General features: G+C 32.1%; 1 protein-coding gene across 2 annotated transcripts in view; it reads left to right on the plus strand.

The window, feature by feature from the left end:
* The window catches only part of FSTL4 (follistatin like 4), a 790,888-nt gene that overhangs the window by 307,860 nt on the left and 456,467 nt on the right, over positions 1–26,561 (plus strand). For both annotated transcript variants that reach the window (XM_031953062.1, XM_031953063.1), the window contains exon 4: positions 5,297–5,545. In XM_031953062.1, the coding sequence (XP_031808922.1) occupies positions 5,297–5,545 (249 nt within the window). The remainder of the gene's footprint in view (positions 1–5,296; positions 5,546–26,561) is intronic.

The raw sequence follows: 26,561 nt of genomic DNA on the forward strand, positions 1-26,561 counted from the left end.
CTTAGCCAATCTGACAGGTATGTACTGGTTTCTCAGAGTTGTCTTAATTTGCATTTCTCTGATCAGTAGTGATTTGGAACACTTTCATATGAGTGGAAATAGTTTCAATTTCATCATCTGAAAATTGTTCATATCCTTTGACCATTTATCAATTGGAGAATGCCTTGGTTTCTTATAAATTAGAGTTAATTTTCTATATCTTTTGGAAATGAGGCCTTTATCAGAACCTAACTGCGAAAATGTTTTCCCAGTTTGTTGCTTCCTTTCTAATCTTATTTGCATTAGTTTTGTTTGTACAAAGCCTTTTAAATTTGATATAATTAAAATTTTCTATATTGTGATCAATAATGATCTCTAGTTAATCTTTGGTCACAAATTGCTTTCTCCTCCACAAGTCTGAGAGGTAAACTATCCTATGTTCCTCTAATTTATTTATAATCTCATTCTTTATGCCTAAATGATGGACCCATTTTGATCTTATCTTCATGTACGGTATTAAGTATGAGTCCATGCCTAATTTCTGCCATACTAATTTCCAGTCTTCCCAGCAGTTTTTGTCAAATAATGAATTTTTACCCCAAAGTTAGGATCTTTGGGTTTCTCAAACACCAGATTCCTATAGTTGACTTATTTCGTCTTGTGAACTTAACCTATTCCACTGATCAACTATCTATTTCTTAGCCAATACCAAATGGTTTTGGTGAATGCTGCTTTATAATATACTTTTATTTTGGGTACAGCTAGGTCACCTTCATTTGATTTTTTTTATTAATAAAAATATATTTTAAATGATTTATATATGTATATCACATATCAGATTCATTGTTGTCTTGGGCAGGGTGAAGGGACAGGAGGAAAGAAGACAATTTGAAACTCAAAATCTTGTAAAAATTAATGTTGAAAACCCAACATTATTCATGTAATTGGAAAAAATAAAATACTATTAAGGGAACAAATAAATAGTGTGCCAGAGAAAGAAAGGGAAGATAGAGAGAAATTAAAGAGGAGTAAAAGGAAGGAGAATTGTTGAAGGTAAGAACTATGGGAGGCTTGCTTTGGGGATAAGAACTCTTATTTGACAACAACTGTTAGGAAATTGGAAACTAGTATGGCAGAAACTAGGTATTTTGCCATACTTAACACCACATTCCAAGGTAAAGTCAAAATGGGTTCATGATTTAGACATAAAAAGTGATATTATAAGCACGTTAGTAGAACATAGTATAGTTTACTGCTCTGATCTCTGGAGAAGGAAGGAATTTGTGTCCAAAGGAGAAGTAGAACTCATAATGGAACACCAAATAGATAATTTTGATTATATTAAGTTAAAAAGGTTTTATTCAAACAAAAGTAATGCAGACAAAATTACAAGGGAAGGAATAAATTTGGAAAACTTTTACATTTAACGGTTCTGAGAAGAACCTCATTTCTATAATATATAGAAAATTGACTCAAATTTATAAGAATGCAAGCCATTGGATATAAACAAAAAATTTCAGATGAAGAAATTAAAACTATTTCTAATCATATGAAAAGATGCTCTAAATCACTTTTGAAAGTGCTGTCTAATAGTTATTCTAATTGCTCAGAACTTTATCCCTGAGTCCACTGGGATCATCATTGTGACCTTTCCGTCTCCTCTCTCTGTCTCTTATTCCTTCTCTGTTTCCCTATTTCTCCCCCTCCCTCTCACTCTTCCTTCTCCTTCTTTTACTTCCTCCTTTTCTTTTAAATCATTCATAAGCATTAAGCAGCTCCCATGTGCCAGGTATTGTGGTATGCTATCAAGGAAAAGTCAGACTGGTCTAAAGGAGCTCTCAGGAGTTGGTGATTTGGAAACAATTAAATATAAATGAAGTATAAATATCCCTTTAATAATGGACTTGAATGACCAAAAATTACAAAATCATAGGTGGGAATTTTATTTGGCCATGAGGAATGCAGAAGTTAGGAGATAGATATGAGCAAGAAGAGAGTTTCAGCTATGTTGTCTAACAAGTAAAAATGCCCAGACTTTAGAAAGACATTTTTCTTTGAGGATTATCATTGAGCTCATTTTCAGTGGCTCTTAGAATTAGAAGAATAAAGTTTGTCTTTTTTCAATGTTAAGGAGACAGGATGCCAAATTGAAGGTTTTATGTTTATTCTGTAAGTGATAGTAAGTTTCTGGTATTGGTTATTGTTGTTGCTGTTTAATAGAAATGGAATCATGACCAAATCTGTATTTTGGGAACATTAGTCTGTCATCTACTTGGAGGACCAACAGCATATTGAGAGACTTGAGACAGGAATACCAAGTACTAAATTATTTCAGTAGTTCATTGAGGTAACAAGGAACGATGTATATAAAAAATGAAATTGTAGAGACAATCATTCCTCTTCAATCCAATTGCTGGTTCTAAGAGGAAATAATTTTTTAGGTCACTTTTAAAATCTTGTTTTCTTTTCCTCCCTGTTACATGTCAAGAAAATGTTTAGCATTCATTTTTACAAGATTTTGAGTTCCAAATTTTTTGCCTTCTCTTCTTTTCTTGCCCTCTTCCAAAGATGGTAGGCAGTTTGACATTGTTTATACATGTGCTATCATGCAAAACATATTTCCATAGTAGTCACAGTTGTGAAAGAAGAAAAACATCAAAAGAAAAAAATATGAAAAATATCTGTACTCAGAGTTTGTCCATTCTTGATCTGGATATAAATAGCATTTTCCCTTTATGAGTCCTTTATACTTGACTTGGATCTTTGTGTTGTTGAACAGAGCTAAGTATTCATAGTCGATCATTTCAGTGTTGCTGACACCATGTTCATTGTTTTCCTAGTTCTGTTTTTTTCACTTGGCATCAGTTCATAGAAGTCTTTCCAGGTTTTTTCTGAAATTTGTCTGTTTATCATTTCTTATTGTATGATAGTATTGCATTATATTCATATACCACAGCTTGTTTAGTTATTTCCCAAATATTGGGCATCCCCTCAATTTCCAATATTTTGTTACTTTGGAAAGGACTGCTATCAATATATTTGCATATATAGCTCATTTTCTCTTTTTTATGATCTCTTTGGGGTATAGATCTTTTGGAATAGATGCTTTGGGGCATAAGTGCAAATTGCTCTCTATCATGGTTGGATCAGTTCACATTTCCACCAATAGTGTATTAGGTCCCAAATTTTCTGACATTCTCTTCAAAAGGTATCACTTTCCCTTTCTTTATCACATTAGCCAATCTGATAGGTTTGAGGAGGAACTTAATAGTTGTTTTATTTTGTTTTTCTTTAATCAAAAGTGCTATAGACCACTTCTTAATATACCTAGCAATAGCTTTGATTTCTTCATCTGAATATTACCTGTTCATATCATTTTAAGTATTTATCAATTGGGGAATTGCTGTATTCCTATAAATTCGACTCAGTTCTTTATATATTTGAGAAATGAAGCCTTTATTAGATCTACTTGCAGTTAAGATTATTTACCAGTTTTTTTTCCTTCTAATCATGGCTTCCTTGATTTTTGTTTGTATAAAAGTCTTTTAATTTAACATAATCAAAGTTATTTATTTTACATTTTAAAAACTTTACATTATCAAATGTTCTTTATGTTTTATTTGATCATTAATTCTTTCCCTCCCCATAGATATGAGGGTTAGAATACTCTTTGTTCTTCAGGTTTGTTATGATGTAGTTCATGGACACATTTTGATCTTATCTTCATACAAAGTGTGAGATATTGGTCCATATATAGTTTGTGTCCTATACAAAAATTGTTTTCCAATTTTACTAGCAGTTTTTGTCAAATGATGAAATTTCATCCTAAAAGCTGAGATATTTGGGTTTATCAAACATTAGATTGCCTCAGATTGACTAGGTTGACGGAAAAAGATAACAACAAATGGTGGAGGGGGTGTGGGAAAAGTAGGACACTGATGCATTGGTAGTGGATTTGTAAAATGAGGTAACCACTCTAGAGAACAATTTGAAAGTATGCCCAAAAAGCTATAAAACTGTGCATATCTTTTGACCCAGCAGTTCTACTACTGGATCTATGTCCCAAGAAAACCATAAAGGAGGGGAAAAGACCCACATGTGCAAAATGTTTGTAGCAGCTCTTTTTGTTGTAGCAAAGACTGGAAAATGAGTAAATGCCTTTCAATTGGGGAATGGCTGAATAAGTTGTGGTATATGAAGGTAATAGAATATTATTGTTCTTTGAAAAATAATGAACAAGCTAATTTTTCGAAAGGCCTGAAAAGGTTTACATGAATTCATGCTGAATGAAACAAGCAGCACCAGGATTACATTATACACAGTAACTGCAAGAATATGCAATGATCAAGTATCAAAGATTTGGTTCTTGTCAGTGATCAAGAACAATCCATATAACGTTTGGATAGACAATGCCCCTGCATTCAGAAAAAGAACTATGAAGACTGAATGTAAATCAAAACATGCTAGATTAAGTTATTTTTATATTCTCCCATGGTTTTTTACTTTTGTTCTGATTTTTCTTTCCCCATATGAATGATACAGAAATGTGTATAAAAATTAAAAGAAAGGAAAAAGAAAACTAACTTTATATGTAATTGAGGGGAAAATAAAATAGTGTTTACCAAAATATATAAAAAAATAAAAAGAATTAAATTTCTATGGTCATTGATAGTGTTTTGTGTACCAAATCTATTTCACTGATCTAGCACTCTATTTTTTAGCCAATACCAAAAAGTTTTTCTTCTTTTTCTTATTTACTAATACAGTTTGAGATGTGATATTGTTAGGCTACCTTCCTTTGTATTTTTTTAAATTCATTTCATTGATGTTCTTGACTTTTTATCCTTCCCGATGAATTTTGTCATTTTTTCTGGCTCTATCAGATAAGTTTTTGGTAGTTTGATCAGTATTACTTTGAAGTAAATTAGTGTAGGCAAAATTTTCATTTTTATTATATTGGTTCATTATATGAGCAGCTTACTTATGAGGAGCAGATATTTTTTATATTGTTTAGATCTGATTTCATGTGAAAAAATGATTTGAAATGTGTTTATAAAGTTCCTAGCTTTGTTTTGGAGGGCTATTTTTCTCTTTTTTTCTCTTCTTTTCTTACTAATTTTTGTATTTTCCATGAGATGATTGATTGAAGGAGAAACATTGTGAATCCCTACATTTTGAGATAGATGATTCTTTGTTTTGACATTCTTTTGACCATTTTGAAAGCCATAGAATTTCATGAAAGCCATGAAAGTCTTTATACTAGTTTGAGTGAATAGTATTTAAACCTTTTCTACATTTTTCCTTGTTTCCATTTTAGTGTATTTTGGCCATGATGGTCTACATGCATCATGTGAAAATAACCATTGTGGCCGAGGTAGTCGTTGTATTGTAAATGAAGAGACTCAGATGCCAGAATGTCAATGTTTGGAAACTTGCAAGTCCACTTACATGCCAATATGTGGATCTGATGGCAAATTTTATGAAAACCATTGTGAGCTACACCGGGCCTCATGTCTGCAGAAAAAGAAAATCTACATTGTCCATAGCAAGGACTGTTTCTTCAAAGGTAAGATGTGGTTTTTTCAGTTTCTTTTTTTATTTGGGCAGAGATACAGTATTTTGTCTGATTATCCCAATGTTATTTATTTAAAAACTAAATTTCCTATAACCTATGACCAAGCAAGTCTCTAATCCAGGATCACTTCTATGCAATGATGGAATATTTCTAAATTTGTATTGGACTGCTAATATTATTTGTTGTTGCAGGTATACTTGATTCCTTTAATTTCTTTAATTTTTTTATTCTTAAAGCCAATATTTCTAGTACAATGTTGAATAATAGTGGTGATAATGGGCATCCTTGTTTCACCCCTATCTTATTGGGAATGTATCCAGCTTCTTTCCTTTACAAATAATGTTTGTTGTTTGTTTTTCATAGATACTGTTTATTATGTTAAGGAAAGCTCCCTTTATCCCTATGGTCTCTAGTGGTTTACATAGCAATGGGTACTGTATTTTGTCAAAAGCTTTTTTGACATTTATAAAGCTTATCATATGATTTCTGTGAGTTTTGAGACTGATATCAATGATTATGATAATAGTTTTCTTGATATTGAACCAGCCCTGCATTCCTGGTATAAATCCCACTTGATTGTGCATACGTTGCTGAGAAGTTGCTGTAATATCTTTGCTAATATGATATTTAAATATTTTGCATCAATAATCATCAGGGAGATTAATCTTTAATTTCTTTCTCAATTTTGACTCTTCCTGCTTTAAGTATCAGTACCATATTTGTGTCATAGAAGGAACTTGGCAGGCCTCCTTTTGTTACCTATTTTTCCAAATAGTTTACATAGTATTGGAATTAATTGTTTAAATATTTGGTAGAATTCATTTGTAAGTCCATCTGGCTCTGGAGATTTTTTCTTAGGGAGTTCATTGATGGCTTCTTCAGTTTCTTTTTTCTAAAATGGGACTATTGTAGTAATTTATTTCCTTGTCTGTTAATCTAGGCAATTTATATATATATATATATATATATATATGTATATATATATATATTTATCCATTATAGGCATACATATTTATACACTTATATTGCTGCATAAGAAAAACCAGATCAAAAAGGAAAAAAATGCAAAAGAAAAGAAAATTCAAGCAAATAACAACAAAGAGTAAAAATGCTATGTGGTGATCCACACTCAGTTCCCACAGACCTTTTTCTGGGTGTAGATAGCTCTCATCATCATAAGATCAGGCAATATATATTTTTGTAAATATTCATCCATTTTGGTTAGATTGCTATATCTGCTGCCATACAGTTGGAAAAAGTAATTCCTAATTATCTCTTTAATTTCTTTGTCATTGTTGGTAAATTCACCCTTTTCATTTTTCATGCTAGTGAATTGTTTTTTTTTTCTTTCTTTTTTCTAATCAAATTAATCAAAGCTTTAACTATTTTGTTAGTGTTTTCTTAATACCAACTCTTAATTTTTAAAATTAATTCAATAGTTTTCCTAGTTTCAATTTTATTAATTTCTCTTTTGAGTTTCAGAATTACTAATTTGATATTTAATTGGATGTTTTTCATTTGTTCTTTTTAACGTTTTAATTTTTTTAGTTGCATGCTCAATTCCTTGATTTCCTCTTTCTCTATTTTGTTCATGTAGCTATTTGGAGATATAAAATTTCTCCTAAGAACTTCTTTGGCTGAATACCATAGGCTTTATTGTATTGTTTCATTATTGACATTCTCTTGGATTACATTATGGATTGTTTCAGTGATTTGTTTGATGGACTCATTCTTTGAATTAGATTATTTAATTTCAATTGGTTTTAGTCTATCTTTCCTTGGCTTTTATTTGAATATAATTTTTATTGCATTGTGGTCTATAAAGGAAGCTTCTACTATTTCTGTGTTTCTGCATTTCATGGTGAGGTTTTAATGCTTTAATACATGGTCAGTTTTTGTGTAGGTGCCATGTGGTGCCAAGAAAAAAAGTATATTCATTTAGTTTCTATTAAATCAAAGAGATTTATCATATTTAGGTTTTCTAGGATCCTATTAACCTCCCTAGTTTCTTTCTTGTTTATTTTGCGGTTAGATTTGTCTGATTTTTAGCAGGAAAAGTTGAGGTCCAACACTAAAAGAGTTTTGCTGTTGCTTTATTCCTGTTATTATCTTAATATCTTCTCCAGGAATTTGTATGCTCTACTACTTGGTTCATGTACATTTAATATCATTATTACTTCATTGTTTACAGTACCCTTTATCAAGCTGTTCTTTCTTTCCTTATGTTTTTAATTAGTTCCATTTTAATTTTGCTTTATCAGAGATCACAATTACTACCACTAGTTTTTTTTTCTTTTTTATTATAGCTTTTTATTTATAAAAAACATATGCATGGCTAATTTTTCAACACTGATCCCTTATAAAATCTTATGTCCCAAATTTTCCTCTCCTTCCACCTATTCCCTCCCCTAGATTGCAGATAGTCCGACAGAAAGAATGTTGTGGTCCACACTCATTTCCCATAGTCCTATCTTTGGGTGTAGATGGCTCTCTTCATTACCGAATAATTGGAACTTGTTTGAATCATCTCATTGTTGAAGAGAGCCACATCCATTAGAACTGATGATTATTGTTGTTGCCATGTATAATGATCTCCTGGTTCTGCACATTTATTTAGCATCAATTCACGTAAGTCTCTGTAGGCCTCTCTGAAATCATTCTATTGGTCATTTCTTATAAAACAATAATATTATATTACATTTATATATCACAATTTATTCAGCCATTCTCCAGTTGATGGGCATCCACTCAGTTTCCAGTTTCCTGCCAGTATAACAAGGGCTGCCACAAACATTTTTGCATATGTGGGTCACTTTCCCTCTTTTAAGATCTCTTTGGGATAAAAACGCAGTAGTACTACTGCTGGGTCATAGGTATGCACAGTTTGATAACTTTTTGAACATAGTTCCATATTGCTCTCCAGAATGGTTGTATTCATTCACAGTTCCACCAGCAATGTGTTAGTGTCCCAGTTTTCCCACTTCCCCTCCAACATTTGTCATTATCTTTTCCTGTCATTTTAGCAAATCTGACAGGTGTGTAGTGGTGTCTCAGAGTTGTATTAATTTTCATTTCTCTGATCAGTAGTGATTTGAACCACCTTTTCATGTGGCTATAAATAGTTGCAATTTCTTCATTTCAAAATTGTCTGTTCATATCCTTTGACCATTTATCAATCAGAGAATGGATTGATTTCTTACAAAATTGAATCAATTCTCCATATATTTAAAAAAATGAGACCTTCATCAGGACCTTGGAATATAAAAAGGTTTTCCTACTTTATTGCTTCTCTTATAATCTTGCTTTATTAGTTTTGTTTGTACAAAAACTTTTTAGCTTAATATAATCAAAATTATCTATTTTGTGATCAATAAAAATCTTTAGTTCTTCTTTAGTCACAAATTCCTTCCTTGTCCTCAGGTCTGAGAGGTAAACTGTCCTATTTTCTTCTAATTTATTTATGACCTCATTCTTTATGTCTAGATTATGAACCCATTTTGATCTTATCTTGGTGTACAGGGTTAAGAATGGGTCAATGCCTAGTTTCTCCCATAATGCTTTTTAATTTTCCCAGTAGTTTTTGTCAAATAGTGAATTCTCATCATAAAAACTGGTGGTTTGGGCCACTAGATTGTCAAATACTAGATTGGTACAGTTATTAACTATTTCGTTTTGTGATCCTAACCTATTCCACTGATCATCCAATCTATTTTTTAGCCAATATCAAATGGTTTTGATGACTGCTGCTTTATAATATAGTTTTAGATCTGGTACCATTAGACCACCTTCATTTGATTTTTTTTCATTAATTCCCTTGAAATTCTTCACCTTTTGTTCTTCCAGATGAATTTTGTTGTTATTTTTTTCTAGGTCAGTAAAATAGTTTCTTGGGATTAGTTTAGGTAGTGTTGTCATCTCTATTATATATTCCCTCGGCCTATCCAAGAGCACTTGATACTTTTACAATTGTTTAGATCGTACTTTATTTATGTGGAAAGTGTTTTGAAGTTTTGCAAATATAGCTATTGACTTTCCCTTGGCAGATAGATTCCCAAATATTTTATAATATCGACAATTATTTTAAATGGAATTTCTCTTTGCATCCCTTGCTGTTGGATTTTGTTAATGATGTATACAATTGCTGATGATTTGTGTGGATTTATTTTGTATCCTGCAACTTTGCTAAAGTTGTCACTTATATCTAATAAGTTTATGGTTGATTCTCTGGGGTTCTCTAAGTATACCATCATATCCTCTGCAATGAGTAATAATTTTATTTCCTCATTACCTACTCTAATTCCTTTAATCTCTTTTTCTTCACTTATTGACAAAGCTAGAATTTCTAATATAATACTGAATAGTAATGGTAGTAGTGGGCAACCTTGTTTCACCCCTGATCTTATTGGTAATGATTCAAATTTATCCCCATTACATATGATGCTTGCTGATGGTTTTAAATAGATGCTACTATTTTAAGGAAAAGTCCATTTATTCCTACTCTCTAGTGTTTATTTTAATAGGAATGGGTGTTGGAATTTATGAAATGTTTTTTTCTGCATCTATTGAGATAATCCTATGTTTTTTGTTAATTTGGTTATTGACATTATCAATTATGCTAACAGTTTTCTAAATATTGCACCAGCCCTGCGTAATCCTACTTGGTCATGGTATATTATCCAACTAATATTTTATTTAAGATTTTTGCATCAATATTCATTAGGGAGATTGGTCTATAATTTTCTTTCTCTGTTTTCATTCTACATTGTTTAGGTATCAGTACCATGTCTGTGTCATAAAAGATATTAAGTAGGAATCCTGCATTCCTTGTATTTTCAAATAGTTTATATAGTATTGGAATAGTTAGAATTCACATATAAATCCATTTGACCGCGGAAATTTTTTCTTAAGGAGTTGATTAATAGCCTGTTCTATTTCTTTTGCTAAAATGGTACTATTTAATTAATTTATTTCCCCTTCTGTTAATCTGAGCAATCTATATTTTTGTAAGTATTCCTCCATTTCACATAGATTATCAAATTTATTGGCATAACATTGGCTAAAGTATCTCTTAATTATTGCTTTTGTTGAATTTTTTCATAAAAATAACTAGTATTTATTAATTCAATAGGTTTTTTTTACTCTATTATTTATTTCTCCTTTTATTTTTAGAATTTCAAGTTTGATATCTGATTGGGGGTTTTTAATTTGCTTTTTTTCTAGCTTTTTAGTTACAGGCTCAATTCATTTATTTGCACTTTTGTTATTTTATGCAATTAAGCATCTAGAGATATAATTTTTCCCCTCATTACCACTTCAGTAGCATCCCAATAATTTTGGTGTATTGTCTCATTATTTTAATTCTCTCAGATGACATTATCAGTTGTGTCTATGATTTGCTGTTTCACCCATTCATTTTTTAGGATGAGATTATTTAGTTCCCAATTACTTTTTGGTCTATTTTTCCCTAACTTTTTGTTGAATGTAGTTTTTATTGCATCATAGTCTGAAAAAATGCTTTTACTATTTCTGCCTTTCTGCATTTGATTTTGAGTTCTTTATATTCTAACATATGGTCAATTTTTGTGTAGGTTCCATGAACTGCCAGGAATAAAGTATACTCCTTTTTGTCTCAATTCAATTTTGTCATTTTGTCAAATCTATCTTTTAATGAGTTATATGCCTTTTCTAAAACATCTTGCAAAGTTTTCATTTCCTTTCCCCGTTTTTCTTCTAGGTCTCTTTTAATATTCTTTTAAATTTCTTCTAGGAGAGCCTTGCATGATGGAACTTCATCTGGAGATGATTTGCTTTTAGTCTCCTCATAGTTTGAAATCTGTTCTTTTCTTTCACCATAGAAACTATCTATAGTTAATAGTTCTCTTGCTTTTTTACTCATTTTTTTGAAAAAAATTGGGATCTTCTTTTAGGGTTTGGGAGGTTTTCCAAGTTTCCTCTACAAGTGGCAGCAAAGGTGCAACAGTTGCACTGACTCTGTGCTGACTCACTCCTGGTGCTGGTTGGGCATGGCCAGGTTCCATGAGACTCCAGTGCTTTGGGGTTCACTCTTTACCTTTTGTGTTTGTGTTGGATGTTTTTTTAACTTCTCTGCTGATCTACAGGGTTGCAGCCATGGCAGAGTAGCCAACACTGCTGTAGAATCCACGCCCTATATTCTCCACTGTGCAGAATCTATACCAGCCTGTGGATTCCACATTCTGCCCTGGGTCTGCACAGCATGCTCGTCCTGCTTGTGATTGGCCACCTCCCTATGTGCTTGACTGAGACAGATCTTTTTTGACGATCTTCAAAATTATCTTCTGCTGATAATTTGTTGCATTCCCAATTCTCATGGATTCTGCCTGTCCAGAACTAATTCAGAGGCTAGATTTGGTAATTAGCTGATGGTTGTGGGAGAAGATCAGAAAGAAGTTGTGTCCTCTCTGTGATCTTGACTCTGCCCCCCCCCCCGATTTTATTTTTTTACTTCAGTTGAAGGGTATTACATTACTTTTTATTGTTACTCCCTTTATATCTCTTTGTTTCAAATATGTTTCTTGGAAATAGCATATTGTAGGATTCTATATTTTAATCTACTTGACTTTTCATTGCCATTTTATGGCATAGTTCATTCTATTTAAGTTCATAGTTATGATTATCAACTTTGCATCCTGTTTTTTCCCCTGTATATATTTTAGTTCTATCTTTTCACCCTATCCTTCCTTACTAGTGTTTTGTTTTTAATCCATCTCACCCACTATCTGCCCTATCTTCTATCACTCCTCCCTATTCTTTTATCCCTTTCTCTTAGTCTTTGTTTTTCTACCCTTCCTTCTATCCAGCCCCTCATTTTTATTTCCTCTTTCTCCCCCTACTTCATTGCTGGGTAAGAAAAAATTTTATGCGTATTTGAATGATTAAGTTTGTTTGTTTGAACTTGAACTGATGAGAATAAGTTTCAGAAAATGTTCATCTACTTTCCTTCTTTCCCTATCATGTAATAATTTGTGCCTTTTTATATGATCTAATTTATCCCATTATACCTCCCCTTTCCTCTTCTCCCAGTATAGTCTTTTTTTAAATCCCTTAATGGCTTTTTCTTTGATATCATCACATGAAAGCTCATCCACAACCACACCCTCTACTAACAGTTATAATTCTCAAGAGTTACAAATATCATTTCCCCATCTAGGGATGTAAACAGTTTAATATTTAAATTACATATAATTTTCTTATGTTTCCTTTCTATACCTGAATCCTGTCTTTGAAGATCAAATTTTTTGTTTACTTAGTTTTTTTGTTTGTTTGTTTGTTTGTTTGTTTGTTTTCCAACAGAAATGATTGAGTCTCTTACTTCACTGAAGATCTATCTCTTCCCCTTAAAGATGATGCTCAGTCTAGCTGGGTAATTAATTCTTAGTTTTAACCTCACGTTCTTTGACTTCTGAAATATTGTGCTCCATGTCCTCCAATCCTTTATTTTAGACACTGTCAGATTCTGAGTAATCCTGATTGTCACTTCTTGAATTGCTTTTATCTGGAAGTTTATAGTATTTTTCCTTGAGATTATAGTTCTGGAATATTACAACAATGTTCTTTGGAGTTTTTTTCTTAGATCTCTTCTGGAGGTGATTCATAGATATTTTTTCAATGACTGTTGGCCCCTACTCTATTTCTTGTCTATCAGGGCAGTTTTCCTTGATGACCTCTTGAGGAATGATATCCAGACTCTGGTTTTGATCATGGAGTTGAGGTAGACCAACAATTTTTAAACTGTTTTTCCCTTGGTTTCCAGTTCAGCTGCTTTTTCAGTGAGGGAATTTACATTTTCTTCCATTTTTTGAGCCTTTCCAATTTATTTTACATTGATTTCTTGATGTCTTTTAGAGTCATTTGCTTCCATTTTCCCCATTTTACTTTTTAATGTGTGATTTTCTTCAGTTTGTTTTTATATCTTTTTTATTTGATTTATTTTGCTTTTCAAATGTTTTTTTTTCCCAGTGGATTTTTTTTTTTTTTTTGCATTTGGTCAATTGTATTTTTTAAGGAATTGCTTTCTTTTTCCAAATTATTGACTCTCTCTTGCATACTTATCATTTCTTTTCTAATTTTTTTCTTCTTTCCTTCTCATTTTCCTTTTAAAGTCTTTTATGAGCACTTCCAAGAAGCCTCTTTTGTCTTGAGTCCAATTTGTATCACTCTTTGGTATTTCTTTTGTGGATCGTTTGTCCTCATCTGAGTTGGTGTTTTGATATTTCCTATTATGATAGTAGCTTTCTATTATCAAGTTCTCTTTCTGTTTCTTCCTCATTTCCTTTTTTGTCCCCTTTTGTGTTTCCTGTTTTGTGAATTTTATGGTTGATTTCTGCTCCTGGAGTAAAGGGGACATTGTTCCAGGCTTCCTGTGCACCTCTGAGCCTTGGCTTTGAACTCTGAGCCTTGAATTTGCAGGGGGCAGCTTTGCCTGTTCTTTCCAAGAAAAGCCTGATTTCTAAGAATTTGCTTTCTGAGCTATGACTGGAGGCCACTCCACTTTTTTGTTCTACTACTATGTAAGGAGTGAGGGGCTCAGTAGTTGATCTGCCATGATTAAAATCGTCTCAAAGATTTTCCCAAATTCTGTCTGAGCTGAACTGAATAAACACCCCTTTCACTCCAGTGAGACTGACCATTCTTGAAGTTTTTTCACTCTACTTTTAAATGGAGGGTGATGTCATTCTGTCAGACTCTGCGGAATGCTTGGTTTCATGTCATTTTTCAAAGGAAATGGGAGAGCTTGAGCAGCTTCCTAGATTCACTCTCCTATCTTGGTTCCATTCCTAGAAGTGTCTTTAGCTTTTTTTTTTTTTAAATATATAAATTGTTGCCATTCTGGAGTTCACATATGATATGTCTAGGCTTGATGAATGTTAGATTCTTGCATAAGTCAATCTTGTGGCTTCTGTTATTACTTCTTTTTTCTTTAATTAAAGCTTTTTTATTTTCAAAATATATATGTAGATAATTTTCAATATTTATAATTACAAAACTATGTGTTCTGATTTTTTCCTTCCTTTGCCCCCACTCCTCCCCTATACTACAAGAAATCTAATATGTTAAATATGTGCATTTATTCCAAACGTATTTCCACAAGTATCATGCTGCAAAAGAAAAATCACATCAAAAAGGAAACAAAATGAGAAAGAACCAAATGCAATTACAAAAGAACAAAAAGAGCAAAAATAATATGTTGAGATACACCTTTAGTTCTCCCTGTCTTCCCTCTGGGTGCAGATGGCTTTCTTCATCACAAGGCCATTGGAATTGGCTTAAAGCATCTTATTGCTGAGAAGAGCCACATCTGTCAGAAATCATCATATTATGTTGGTGTTGTTATGTATAATGTTCTTCTGGTTCTGCTCATTTCACTTAGCATCATTTCATGCAAGTCTCTCCAGGCCTCTCTGAAAGCATCCTACTGATTATTTTTTATAGAACAACAATATTCCATCATATTCATATACCAACTTCTTTAGCCATTGTCCAACTGACGGGCTTCCACTCAGTTTCCAGTTGCTTGCCACTAAAGTAAGAGCTGCCACAAACATTTTTGCACATGTGGGTCCCTTTCCCCTGTTTTATGATTTCTTTAGGATACAAGCCCAGTAGAAACACTGCTGGATTAAAAGGTATGCATGCTTTTTAAAAGTTCTTTTTTATGTTTTAATTTTTCAAACATATGGATGGATAATTTCTTCAACACTGACCTTTGAAAAACCTCAAGTTCTAATTTTCCCCCTTCTTCCCCCATTAGTTCTCCTAGATGGCATGTAATCCAATATATGTTAAACACAGTTAAAACATATGTTAAATCTAATATAGGTATGTGTATTTATACAATTATCTTCCTGAACAATAAAAATCAAATCAAAAAAATAAAAAAGTGATAACAAAAATACATTTCAAGCAAACCACCACAAAAAGAGTGAAAATGTTTTGTTGTAATATACCCTCAGTTTGCACAGTACTCTGTCTAGGTGTAGATGACTCTTATCATCACAAGATCATTGGAAGATGCCTGAACATTTCATTGTTGAAAAGAGCCATGTTCATCAGAATTGATTATATTCTTGTTATTGCCATGTACAATTATCTCTGGTTCTTCTCATTTCACTTAGCATCGGTTCATGTAAGTCTCTCCAGCCCTGAAATCATCCTGCTGATCATTTCTTCTGGAACAATAATATTCCATATCATTCATACATCATAAATTATTCAGCCATTCTCCAAATGATGGACATCCACTCAGTTTCTAGTTCCTTACAACTACAAAGAGGCTGCCACAAACATTTTTTTACATGCCATTCCCTTTCCCTCGTTTAAGATAATCTTTGGGATATATGCCCAGGCGAAACACTGCTTGGATCAAAAGATAATCATATTTTGAAACCTCTTTGGACATAATTCCAAATTGTGCTCCAGAATGCTTGAATCAGTTCAGAATTCCACCAAAAATGTATTATTGTGCCAGTTTTCCCACATCCCCTCCAATATTTATCATTATCATTTCCCATCATCTTAGCCAAGATGAGAGGTATGCAGTTGTATGTCAGAGTTGTCTTAATTTGCATTTTTCTGATCAATAATAATTTAGAGCACCTTTTCATATAACTACAAATGGTTTCAATTTCATTATCTGAAAATTGCCTGTTCATATCCTTTGACTGTTTATCAATTGGAGAATGGCTTGAATTCTTTTAAATATGAGTCAGTTCTTTATATATTTTAGAGAGGAGGCTTTTATTAAAACACTTAAATGTTAAAATTTTTTCCTACTTTATTGCTTCCCTTTTTATCATGTCTGCATTGATTTTATTTGTGCAAAACCTTTTTAACTTAATATAATATCTATTTTGTATTCAGTAATACACTTGAGTTCTTCTTTGGCCACAAATTCCTTCCTTTCTCCACACATCTGAGAGGTAAACTGCCCTTTGATTTTCCAATTTGCTTAGAAGATCACTCTTTATGTCTAAATCATGAACTGATTTCAATCTTATCTTTGTATAGAGTGTTAGGTGTAGGTCAATGTCTACTTTTTACCATACTAATTTCCAATTTTCCCAGAAGTTTTTATTAATTAGTGAGTTCTTATCCCAAAAACTGGGGTCTTTATGTTTTTCAAATACTAGATTACTGTAGTTATTGATTATTTTGTTCTGTGAACCCAATCTATTCTACTACTCAATTATTTTATGTCTTATATAGTGCCAAATGGTTTTTGACAACTGTTGCTTTACAAATCCAAGTAAGTATTTTACATTTTTCTTTTTTCCTTTTTTTGATGTTGCTTGATTAATTCTTGATGTCTCAATGAGTCATTTTCATCTGTTCAGTTCTGGTTTTAGTGAAGTATTTTTTTTCATTTTTTTTTTCTTTTTGTATTTGCTTAATTGAGTTTTTAAATGAGTTGTTTTGTTCTATGGAATTTTTTTTCCCATTTCACAAATTTTTTTAAAGCAGTTATTTACCTTTTCCATTTCACAAATTCTGTTTTTTGGGGAGTTGTTTTCTTTTTCCATTTTGTAAAATCTATCTTTCAATGAGTTATATGCCTTTTCCAAACCCTTTTGCAAAATTTTCCTTTCCTTTCCCCATTTTTCTTCTCGCCCTTTTTTCATCCACTTTTTAATTTCTTCTAGGAGAGCCTTGTGTTATAGAGACTAAGTTATACCTTTTGGGTCTTCATCTGGAGAAAATCTGCTTTTAGTGTCCTCTGGGTTTGAAATCTGTTGTTCTCTTTCACTATAGAAATTATCTATGGTTAGACTTCTCGTTGCCTTTTTACTCATTTTTTTTTAAATTAGGATCTGCTTTTAGGGCAAGAGAGGTTTTCTAAGCTTACTCCAAAGCTTTTACTTCAGCAAAGCAGCCTCAGCCTGCTGCGTCCATGCTGACTTCTTCTCGGTGCTTAATGAGCATGGCCAGGTCCCATGAGACTTTGACATTTTGGGGTTTACTATTTATCCTTTGTGTTTGTGTTGGATGTTTTATAACTTCTCTGCTGATCTATTGGCTTGCAACCAGGATAGGGTGGCCAATACTGCTGTTTATTCCTTCTTATAGATTCTCCACATTGTGGAGTCTGCACCGCCGGCAGATACTGCATCCTGCCCCAGATCTGCACAGTGCACATTAGCCTCCATTCTCTGCTTGCATGCCTGTCTGTGACTGGTCACCTCCTCCTGCCCTCAACTGAAACAGACCTTTTCTAACAATCTTTGGAATTGTAATTATCCTAAAATTCCATTTTAAAATGTTTTTGTTGTTTTTCCACATAAACCTTTTATTACTCCTTAAGAATGTGAAGTTATTGTAGACCCTTATTTTCAGCTATTCCCTCCTGTGTACTGTGATATTGCTTTTTCCATCATGCTAAACTTGTCCTTATTATAAATTTTTCACTTCTCTTTATCTTATTTTCTTCAGATATCCTTTCATTAACATTTAAAATAATATTTTAGCTCTTGATCAATTTTCTTTCAGCTTCAAATTTTATTTTTTAGTCATGTGATTTTATTGCAATAGCAATTTCTTGATAATTTTTATTGAGTTTAATATATCTGTACCTATCTTTTAGTACATCTTTTGCTGTTTGTTTTCAAAGCTAATTGTGCTGGGTTTGGAGTTAGAACTGAATTCAAAATCCAGGCTCATTTACTAGCTTTGTCACCTTTGGTAAGTCACTTTACCATTTTTGCCACAGTAACTCATCTGTAAAATGAGTTGGAGAAGAAATTGGTAAACCATTCCAATATTTTTGCCAAGAAAATTTCAAATTAGTTCAAGAAAAGTCAGGGATAAATGAAACAAGTAAATAACAAAATTTCATTACTTCATTTTTAGTGTTTAAAAAATTTAGATTTAAACACAAATCTATATATTTTTTTCAATTTATGAAAAAATTCTGATCATAAAAAACTGTTATTTGTTTTTATTTTCCTTAATTTTTTTTTGCATTTATTTTTTTAAGTACTTTCTTACTTTTGTATTATTAAGGTATGTTTGAGAAGCTTGGATCTCTTTTTCCCTTTACTCTTTGATTGTCTTGATTCTTTCTTTTTTGTTTGTTTGTTTTTGTTTTTGCTAATTAGATTTTATGTTGCTAAATACCTGTTTGAATAAAGGTATCCCTTTTCGGATTAGCAAGATTGAAACTTATAATGTCAATGCTGTAGATAGAGAAAAGCAATTTTTCCCAATATAATTTTAAAATACCTAGTGGTATGTAGAGATACTTGATTCTTGTTATGTGTACTAGAGGTTTATTTGTTTAAGCTATTAATGTAAAGACATATAAAGTTTTGAATTTTTTTCTGTTATGTAAAAGTTTGCTGGTATTTGTAGTCTGTTTTCATCTTTCTTTTAATAGGTAAAACTGATATAAATTGTTCTGGATAGTATCTGTGAGATTTCAAATAGTTATAGTGATATTGAGCTAATCTTTTGATAAATTAGTGATTTAAGAATGATCCTAAGTGTAATTTGTGATTTCTGTTTGGGGAATAATGTCAAAATTTGGTTTTTAATATATTGGAATTAAAAAGATAATCTGATCTCTTGTCATTAAATTCACAATGGGAGCTATAGAAAGTCTCATTTCATGGACCAAATCTGATAGTTCTTATACAACTTGGTAGAATTGGACAATGGTCTAATTGTTACCTATGTATATTCCATAAATAATCAGTCTGTATTTCTACTTTTATTCCTAACGGTATATTTATTTATGGAATTAAAAGCTCATGTTTTGTGGGGATTTGTTATATTTGTGTTGTTATATTTATTAATTTTTAATTTGATTAAAAAGTTTTACTTAAACATTTTTCCTTGGTTGCATTCAAAAGAATGAAAAGTAAAGCAGGAAGTGATTTGTTATGTGGAAAGCATTTTGTAAGTGTCTCATTTAGGATTTTAATTTAGGTATTTCAAACTATCTCTACTATGCCATATTTTATTTAATTAATTATTTTCCAATAACATTAAAATTTTGTTTATCATTTCATTAAAAAAAACCCTTTAAAAGTTCCAAATTCTCCCATTTTTATGGGAAAGACAAGTAGTATGATAGCAATTATACATGTAAAGTCATCTAAAGCATGTTTTCATATTAACCATGGCACAAAAGAAAACACCAAAAAAGAAGAAACAGTGAAACATGCATTCTTTTATTTGATTTGGAGGTAATCAATTCTCTTTCTGAACATGGAGAGCATTTTTTCATTGGTTTTTAATTATCTTGTATAATTCATCAGAATAGTTAAAATTTTCACCATTGATCATCCTTCCAATATCGCAGTTAATATTTACATTGTTCTCTTGGCTTTATTTACTTCATTTTGCATCAGTTCTTATAAGACTTTCCAGGTTTTTCTGAAATCATACTGCTCTATATTTGTTAAAAGCACTATAGTATTCCATTTTATTCACAACTTGTTCAGCCATTTCCCAATTAATGGGCATCACTTCAATTTGTAATTATTTGTCACCACAGAAAGAACTATTATATCTAAAAAATGTTTTTGAGCGCATTGTTCTTTTTCCCTTTTCTTTCTTCTCTTAGGAATATAAACTTAACAGCAAAATACCTGTCAAAATACATGTACAGTTTTATATCCATCTGGCCATAGTTTCAACATGTTCTCCAGAATCATGAGATTATTTCACAACTCCACTAACAATGCATTTGTGTTGCTACTTTTCCACTCCCTCTACGATCTTTAATATTTTATTTTTATGTAATATTACTTACTTATGAGTTCTTTTACTTTTCTTTTCTGTAATAAATAGTGACTTAGAGCATTTTTTTAATATGATTATTGATGGCTTTGATCTCTTCTTTTGAAAACTGCCTGTTCTTTTCTTTTGACCAAATAGTTCTTATTTTTAATAAATTTTGTTCAGTCCTCTATATATTTGAAATATAAGGCCTTTATGTATGAAATTAATTTTAAATTTTTCCAAGTTTAATATAGAATGCTTCACAAATTTTCATGTCATTCTTGCACCATGTTCATTCTAATCTTTGTAACATTTAAATTTTAATATATATGTTGCCAAAACAAACCCTTCCATATATTATTAAGAATATAATTGTGTAATCTGTGCCCAGCAATTGATATTTTATCTTGAAACTTAAGGCAAGCTCAATTATAATCACAAAGAATGTTGTAAGCATACATAATCATGCCAAAAAAAAAAATAAAACCCAATGGCATATAATTACTTTGATATTTCTAAAACACTCCCACTACCTTATTTCATTTATGACTTATTGAAACCAGATGAGGTGGAAATCGTTTATAATCCCTTTTTATAGATGAAAAATATGGGGCATGAAGAACTTAAGTGATTTTCCTAGAAAAATAGAATAAGTAAGTATTTGTAGGAAGATTTAAATCAAGATCTTTCAAATTTTCTGTTACTGGTTTTGTTAGTACTCCAAATTACTTATTTTGGAGGTGGAAGTGATATAAATAATAATCTGACATTGTTAACATGATTATAGTGGAAAGGACAATTATATTCAGGTGATTTCTTGGTAACATTGATGGGAAATGACCAATTTCTTCTGGAGTTGCCTAAAATTACTTCTTTGATTTGAAAAGAAAATGCAAAACAATCTGGTCATTTTGAGTAAAGATCCTATTAGGGGATCAAAAATGACCTCCTTCATCTCTATTATGTTCTGAGATAATTATTGCTTTCACTACCATTATATTTATGGTAAAAGTAAATTTGGGGAGAAATGAGTCTTATCTCTGAATTGAGAAAAATAAAAACTCCTACCACAAGACAACTGTTAACACCTCATTTCCAGATTCCTCCTCTCAACATTTTCTATATTAGATCACAGTGGTGTATTGCCAACTTGAGTTTTGGGGCAATATTTTCCAGATTCCATTTCATGCTCATTTCTCACACATAATAAGACTTTATGGAAGGACACCTTGCATTTTTCAGTTGACAGATTGTATTACCATATTTGGTAATGAAATTAAGGATTTAGACTATGTTTCCTGGCTTTTGAATCTGAAATCTGCATGAAAATGAGATTTGTATTTATATTCTGATGAGTTCAAATCCATGAACTTGTGAGAACTTAATTTTCTTTATGGCACTTTGGACTGATGGAAAAACCACTGGATTTAAAAGTAGAGATCAAGAACTTGAATATTGCTTTTGTTGCTTAAAACTTCTGTGAGTGTTTCATTACTCAGAAAACTCCAGTTTTCTATTCTATGTAGAATAAAATATAGATTTCTAAAACTGGCTTTTAAATTTATTATCTACTAATCCTTACAATTTTAATTCTACATTGCTTTCATGCCCATTTTCTAGGCTTTAACCAATTTGCCCATCTCTCTGTTCCAGTTATTTATAATTCCTTAGAAACTATTTGAACAATTTATAAAAGTTTTGGACTGGAAGTCAGTAAGACCTGAATTCATAGACATGAACTACCTTTGTTACTCTCATTTAAACCACGTTGGCTTTAGTTTCCAATCTGGTAAATGGTGATAATAGTTGTAGTCTCCTTCCAAAGTTGCTAAGTAGATAATATAATTTGTTAAACAATGAAAAATATTAGATAAATTATATTATCTATGTATATATATATATATATTTATATGTATACGTGTGATCATCTCTTATGTATATTCCTTGAAAACAAGTACAATTTCCTTTTTTTTAATCTTCAGTCCTATATGGTACAACATATGTTTATAATAAATGTTTGTTAATGATCTTTGGTATCCTATTCTGTGATCCTCAATTTCTTTATTTGGATACTCTTAGTATCTCCTTTCCACCCTAAAATTAAACCTATACTCTGTAGTCCTATATATTACACTTGTGGTGGGATGATGATAAGAGAAGACAGAATGTATTTCTGTAAAAATAATCAGTCATAAAAATGTGTTCCTAAGTAGAGAGTAATACAGAGAAATCTCATTTACTTACTAATGAAAGCAACCAGAGACATGTTTATGATTTTACAAAGAAGTTCATTAGAAATTTACATAGAAGTCTTTTAGATATCAATCTGAACATTATGGAGACATTTGAAAGATGAAAAAAGAAAAATTCCAGTTACCTAGAGTCATTGTGGGGGAACAATCTTTCCTGTTTGTAGATGGGAGATAAGAAAAATTTGATCAGTTGTTTTGGTTTTACTGGTTATATTTTTCTTTATAAACTAATGTCCTATGTTCTCATTATTTTACCTTTCAGGAAGCTGTTAGAACGTTAATGAATATTTCCTTTTAAAATGTCCTTCAGTCTCAGAGAAAGAATGTGCACAGACTGTGTTCCACAGAAGATTTTTACTTATTAAAGTGTTTGTTTTTTTACCTAGATATCATAAATTTTGCTTGTGACTTTTTTAGAAAGTTCACTTTGCATTTTCGTTTACAAAGAAATGGCTGAGATTTTTTGTAAATCTTTATATTTTCACTTATTATAGTCTAAAAGAAGCTATCTTACTCTTTTGTGAGCTCTTATTATTTGGACTTTTTATGATTTTCTAGTAAACTGATGATTTTAAAATGTTAATAGTATTTAATTTTTTCTATTTACCTGTGAAGGTAGATTTCATTATTCATTTTTGTAAGATCAAAATCAAAAGCTCCAAATTTTTCACTCTATTATCCCCATTTTTTAAGACAGCAAGAAATTTCATACTATTTATACATGTATAATCATATTAAATATATCGTCATGAAAGAAGAAATGGAACAAAAGGGAAAAATATTTTTAAAAATGAAAAAAAAATGTCAAAACAGTATGCTTTTATCTGATTTCTGGATACATTGGATGTGAATTACATGTGTGACTAGATGTCAATTTCAAGTTCCATAATGAGTCTTTTGGAATTGTCTTGGGTAATTGTATTTTTAAATTGTCTATGCTACCCTTTAGTAAGATATGGTTTCCTTCCTTATCTCTTTTACTTAGATCAATTTTTGCTTTTGCTTGATCTGAGATAAGGATGGTTACCTCTGCTTTATTGACTTCACCTGAAGTATAATAGATTCTGCTCCAGCCTTTTACCTTTACTCTGTATGTATCTCTCTGCTTTAAATGTGTTTCTTTTAAACAACATATTATAGGGTTCTGACTTTTGATTCAATTTGCTATCTGCCTCCGCTTTATGGGAGAATTCATCCCATTCACATTTATAGTTAAAATGACTAATTCTGTATTTCCTACCATTATATTATCCCCAGATTATGCTTTTCTTTTACTTGTCCCCCCCAACCATCTTTCCCAGTTTTAAACTTATGTGCCCCACTTGTATCATGCCGCTCACCCTCTTTAGGATCCCTCCTTCCCCCCTTTGAATCTCTTCCCCTTTCTTCTACCCTTTCCTTATTACTCTTTTCCTTTTCCCTTTTCCTCTCCCCCTTTTTAATGACATGAGAGAAGATTTTCTGTAAAACAAGTATGCCAATTATTTTCTCTTTGAGCCAACTCTGATGAGAGCAAGATTCACACAGTGTTCCTCCCCCTCTCTAAATTTCCTCAGATATGATAAGTTTCCTTTGTCTCTTTGTGGGATGTAGTTTCTCTCTTTTTATCCTCCCTTTCCCTTTTTTGACATTATCCGGTTTCCATTTCTACTTCCTTTTTTTATGTTATATCAGTAAAATCAAATTATACATGTAGTCTTTTTGTATATCCTCCACAGAAATACAGTTCTCAAGAGTTCCTTTTATTTTTTCTGCTTCTCTTGAGTCCTATGGTTGGAGGTCAAATTGTTTGTTTAGTTCTGGTTTTTTCCTTAGAAACAAATGGAATTTTTCCATTTCATTAAATGTCCATCTTCTTTCCTGGAAGAAAATGCTCAGCTTGTCTGGGTAGTTTATTCTTGGCTGCATTACAAGTTCTTTTGCTTTTCAGAATATCAGATTCCAGGCCCTTCTATCCTTCAGTGTGGAGGCAGCCAGATCTTTGGTGATCCTTATTGTGGCACCTCGATATTTGAATTATTTTTTTTCTTTCTGCTTGTAATACTTTTTCTTTAATCTGATAGTTCTGAAATTTGGCCATAATATTCATTGGAGTTTTTATTTTAGGTCTTTTTCAGATGGTGTTCGATGAATTCTTTCAATGCCTATTTTACCTTCTTATTCTATTACCTCTGAACAGTTGTCTTTGATGATTTCCTGTAAAATAGTATCTAGGCTCTTTTTTGCATCATAATTTTCGGAAAAACCAATAATCCTCAGATTATCTCTCCTAGATCTATTTTCCAGGTCTGTCATTTTTCTAAGTATTTATTTCATGGTTTTTTCCAATTTATCATTTTTTTTTGGTCTTTTTTGACTGATTCTTGATGTCTCAATGATTCATTGATTTCTATTTGTTCAGTTCTGATTTTTAATGAGTTATTTTCTTCATTAGCTTTTTTCTGCTTCTTTTTGTGCATGTCTAATTGAATTTTTAAATGAGTTATTTTTCTCTATGGAATTTTTTTCCATTTCATTAATTTTTTTAGTGAATTATTTTCTTTTTCCAATTCACAAATCCTACTTTCCTGGGGTTTTTTTTTACCTTTTCCAATTCCCAAATTCTGTTTTTCTGAACTTCCTGGTAATTTTTTAACTTTTACAATTCATATTTCAGGAAGTTGTTACTTTCTTGCAAAGCTTCTCTTTCCTTTCCCCATTTTTCTTCTAACTCTCTTTTGAGACTTCTAATGGTCTCTTCTAGGAAAGCATTATATAAAGGTGGCCAGGTAACATTCTCCTTTGGGGTATTGTCTGGAGATTGCTATTTGTCTCCTTGGGTTTGCAAACCTCTTCTTTTTCTGTATAGAAGCTATTGATCATCCTTTTGATTTTTTTTTTACTCATTTTTAAAAGTCTTTAGCAGGAGTCCTTAAACTTTATAAATAGGGGTCCAGTTCACTGTCCCTCAGACTGTTGGAGGGCCGGAATATAGTAAAAACAAAAACTTTGTTTTGTGGGCCTTTAAATAAAGAAACTTCATAGCCCTTGGTAAGGGGGATAATCATCCTCAGCTGCAGCTTCTGGCCCGGGCCATAGTTTGAGGACCCCTGCTTTAGGGTCTGCCTTCAGGGTAAGGGGGTTATCAGTTTCCTCTGCAAAGCAGGGAAAGGTGTAAACAGGCTTTAAGTAACAAGGTATGGGAGTGCTCTGGGCAAAAGTCTCTCCCCCCCCCCCACTAGAAGTGATTTAGCATACTCAGGAAGTGCCCACTGGAGAACCCCACTTTGTGGTTTAGTGATTGCCCTAAGGCTAGAGACTAAGCAGTAAAAGTGTCACTACCCAAGCCCCTTTCAGACTAGAAGTGTCTCTGTCCCAAAGCAAGTCAAGCTGTGCCAGTTCTATTGCCCCAGGTCGAGCCTCCCCACTGTGCAGATTAGAGGCTTCCCTGGGCTGTGCCCCCAAAATGTGCTGGTTCTTAACTGCCCCAAGGAAAAACCCCTACTGCCCATTGAGGTTACAACCTCACAGTTGTCTTGTGATCTATGCTGAGTCATTTCTAGTTTTGGGTATGTATACCAGATCCTGTTAGGTTCTGGCGTTTTTTAGAGTTGTTTTGATTTCTCTGCTGATCTACTGTTACTGATTTGAAAATTACAGAGAGGACACTAGCATAGACTTATTTTCTAACCACAGAGATCACTCAAGTCTGGTCTGCACAATATGTTAGCCTCTAGTTCTCTCCCTGCTTGGGCTGATCTTCTCCATGTTCCCTTAGGACAAACCTTTTCTGATGAAATTCCAGATTATCTTCTGCTGGTGAGTTGTACTTCTAGTCTTCCTGGGTTTTACCAGTCAAGCTCTGTTTTTGAGGCTGAATTTAATATTGGTTGTGATGGTATGAGAAAGCTTAAAAAGTCATGTGTGCCTTCTCTGCCATCTTGGCTCTGCCGCCAAAATTTATCTAATTAGAAGAGATAAGGAAGGGTACTAAAACTAAGAATTGGTTCTATGAAAAA

Source organism: Sarcophilus harrisii, chromosome 2, assembly GCF_902635505.1.
Source record: "Sarcophilus harrisii chromosome 2, mSarHar1.11, whole genome shotgun sequence".
NCBI lineage: Eukaryota > Metazoa > Chordata > Mammalia > Dasyuromorphia > Dasyuridae > Sarcophilus > Sarcophilus harrisii.